Here is a 3,758-nt window from a genome sequence, read left to right on the forward strand (position 1 = left end):
ACTAGTAAATTACAGAAATAGGGCAGCATGCATTGTATCTGCCAACCATATTCCCAAATCCACGATGGACCATCTTAAGGCCTTCACATATAATTCCCCACCCATCGGACAGGCGGCAACTTAGACAGAGGAGATCCCCCATCCATGTACAAAGGGCGGACCCTTTCAAAGGCGAGAAGCTAAGTCTTTAAGCCCCTTAGTCAACTGAAAAGCAAACCTGTCATGTAATGTTTTCTTCATGTCACAAAATTCATTTCTTCTATTTTAACTCTAAGATGTTTAAGCTTTGCATACATGGCATCGCTTTGATGATTGCTAGTTCCCCCAATAACAAAAGTATGCACGATTCCACTAATTACAATCCAGCTCTTCCCAGGCTCTGTAACTACCTGCTTGTTCATCCCCATTGCTTCAATCATCTTTGCCTCCTCCCACATGTGAGCATCCACGTAGATACTAGCCATTAGAATGTATGCAACTATGTGCTGTTTATCCAGTTTCACTGCAGAATTGAATGCGTGTCTAGCAAGCTCTACATTGCCCCACTTGCGACACGCACCCAAAATGGTATTCCATGTTACAAGGTCCGGCTCAACGGGCATCTTCTCGAGCAATGCCACAGCATCATTAAGTTGGCCTGCCCGCCCAAGGAGATCGACCATGCAATTGAGGTGCTCAATAATAGGGGTGATGCTGTATTCTTGACGCATAGCCTCAAAGTAGTCCTGGGCCTTGTCCAGAAGACCACCATGAGTACATGCCGCGAGGACACTAAGAAACACTATCCCGTCTGGTTGGATGCCTTCTTCCTTCATTCTTTCGAAATAGTGGAACACGAGTTCACTCTCTCCTTGACAAGCATATCCTGCAATGAGTGCAGTCCATGCCACGAGATCCTTTATGAGCATAGCATCAAATACCTTCTGAGAATCCACCATGCTGCTGCATTTACTATACATGTCGATAAGAGCAGTTGCAAAAACTAACTCATTAGCATCCTCAGGTCCATCACCTCCACAAATCTGTGCAGGGACCCTGCACTGCCAATCAAAATGAAAATCCAATGAATTGCGGCTATGCCTTTTCAACCCCTTTTTGACAATCTCAGAATGTATTTCTTTGCCTTTATCTATGGCTCCTATGGTGCCACATGCTTTCAAGCAACAAACATGGGCCACAAGATCGGCAGAGATGTCCTCCAGTTGCATTCGATGTAAACAGTTCAGTGCTTCCTCACTAAACCCATGGTCAGCATACCCTCGGATTAGTGCCGTCCACGAAATCAGGTCTCTAACTGGCAGCTCATCAAAAACCTTTTGTGCTTCTACAAGTGAACCGCATTCAGCATACATAGCCACCAAACTGTTGTGAAGTGAAAGATCTCTATCTAATCCCTCTTTGGCTATCACAATGTGCAACTTCTGGCCCCTGTCTATGTCCCCAATGCTGCCACAAGCTTTCAAGCCGCAAATCAACGTGACCGAGTCTGGACACACACCCTCCATCTCCATCTGTTGAATTTGATTCAAGGCTTCTCTCCCAAGCCCATGTTCAGCAAACCCAAAAATCAGTGAGCTCCATGAGACCAGATTTCGAACTGGCAGCTTAGTGAACACTTCCCATGCTTCCATGAGCAAGCCGCATTTGGCATACAAATCCACCAAAGTGCTACCAATGAAAAGCTCTTCTTCCAGCCCCTTTTTGGTCAGCTCAGAATGTAGCCCTTGACCTCGTCCGGCCCATTTCAATCGGGCGCAGGCCTTCAGTAAGGCCGTAAATGTGAATTTGCTGGGGTAAACATGATCCTCTTGCATTTTCTGAAACAGGTTGAGGGCTTGTTGTGGCTCTCCGGATTCGATGCACCCATGTATAAGGGATGTCCAGGAATGCTCCTTGCGGTGGTCGAGCCTGTCAAAAATCGCCATGGCGGCAGCCACACTTCCACAATCCACAAACATCGGGACAAGGTAGTTTCCGAGTTCTCCATGGGACTCCAACCTATGGTTGCATATGCGAATGTACAGCTGCTTAGCATATGCCAGATTCTTCGATTTTCTGCACTGCTGAGATATATGAATGTAGGTCTCTGTTGATGGCAACTCTCTCTTCCTTTCCAAAGAAGCCAGGGCCGCCTCTATGCTGTGTGTGTCCCAACTGCTACCGCCATGGTCTGCGATTTGTTGGGGATCAGATGCATCAATAGGCATGGGCTTCACTATCCCATCTTCTAGGGTAGGGTTTGCAAGGCTTGAGAAAGCTCGAGAAAAACCAAGTCTGCTCTTGCTTGCCCGCTTGCTTACAAACCCCTTTGCCTTTAAGTATGACCAAGCCATGGATGGCTTCCAAAGGTTTCATGTTTTGGGCGCATGAAAACTGATCCAACCAGAACAAACCCTTACAAAGTAGCATGTTTGCATCCCATTCTCATGCCCATGATAGTCCTTCCACCATCCAATGAGGATCTCATTCATCTTGCGGTTCAGCTTCGCCATGTATCTGCACAAAATTATGAAATACACAACATGCAGCAAACAACGACTCTTGGTGCTTATAGCATGGCCACATTTTAAGATCTTAAAATACGCCAGCGATTTTTTAGGATGCTAAAAGCATTCGCTACCCTAACTCTACCCTTTGACAAATGTTTATCAAATATTATTTTCTCTCTCGTAAGTGTCTCCGGCCTTTGATCTATAAGGTTTGACCAAGAAAGTAGTGGGCTTATATGCAAGATCTTCCACAATATACAATGGACATATTATGGAATTTGAAAAAATCCCAATTTTTCGTATGCTTAGAACAAATTAGCCAATAGTAAGTCAATAAAATGTATTAACTTCTTTTCTCCAAACTACATATTTGTGATATTGAGGCTTACAATACTCAAAACATAATATATTCAAGAACAACCTTATGAGAATGCTTTATTCCAATGCACATTGTATACCATGAATTTTGTGATCACACTCATCATGTTGCCTCAACCATACATCGAAAAATATAGAAAACGACTTTTGATCAACTCAAAGTCATTAATTAACAACAAACCCTTTACAAGAATAACATGTCCTACTCCAAACTCAAAGTTCACAAATATCTTCAATTCCATGAACTTAACATTACATCCACGAACATTACTCATCATTGAGTGTGTCAAAGTGATGATATCCTTATGTCCATTTATATAACTACCAATATGGCATTAATTATGATATTTATTTATAAGTAGGCAAAAGATGATAATGGAGAGAGAAAAAATGATGTTTGTGTATCTAAGAAAAATACGATTGTAATTAGACCAATCATTAAAGATAAGTCCTTAACAATGATATTTACAAATTGCTATGACTATAGAGAACCAATGCACATTTTACAGAATAGATTGAAAGAAACATAATGACAAATTATGGAAACTTAATGTTGATAACACATTGCAATCAAAACTCATAGTTGGCAAAGAGCTTATCTCTTGTCTTGAGGCTCTTGAGGCTACATAAAGATTCACCATAAATATATCTATATTCAAGATTATTGTGATTAACATGTGAATTAGTTTATGCCAAGGTGGCATAAGATGGAGAAAACACATATATCACATTGCCAAGGTGGAAAAGTGGCAAAGGTATTTTCTCCATCTTTGCCATGGTGGAAAATATGGAGAAAACACATATATCACATTTCCTTTCTCATTGAAACCACTACAATTATTTATGTAACCCACCACATTTCTATCTCGAACATCACCCATGATATATACT

The 3,758-nt window shown here is 41.8% G+C and overlaps 1 protein-coding gene across 1 annotated transcript; it reads right to left on the reverse strand.

The window, feature by feature from the left end:
• Positions 1-236: 236 nt before the first annotated feature.
• LOC147624478 (putative pentatricopeptide repeat-containing protein At3g11460, mitochondrial) lies at positions 237-2,333 on the reverse strand. The gene has a single exon (XM_086819836.1). It carries the CDS (start codon positions 2,331-2,333, stop codon positions 237-239), a length of 2,097 nt encoding a protein of 698 aa, XP_086675962.1.
• Between the last annotated feature and the right edge of the window lie 1,425 nt (positions 2,334-3,758).

Source organism: Cibotium barometz, chromosome 25 (genome assembly GCF_041138505.1).
Source record: "Cibotium barometz isolate CiBa-2024 chromosome 25, ASM4113850v1, whole genome shotgun sequence".
Lineage (NCBI taxonomy): Eukaryota > Viridiplantae > Streptophyta > Polypodiopsida > Cyatheales > Cibotiaceae > Cibotium > Cibotium barometz.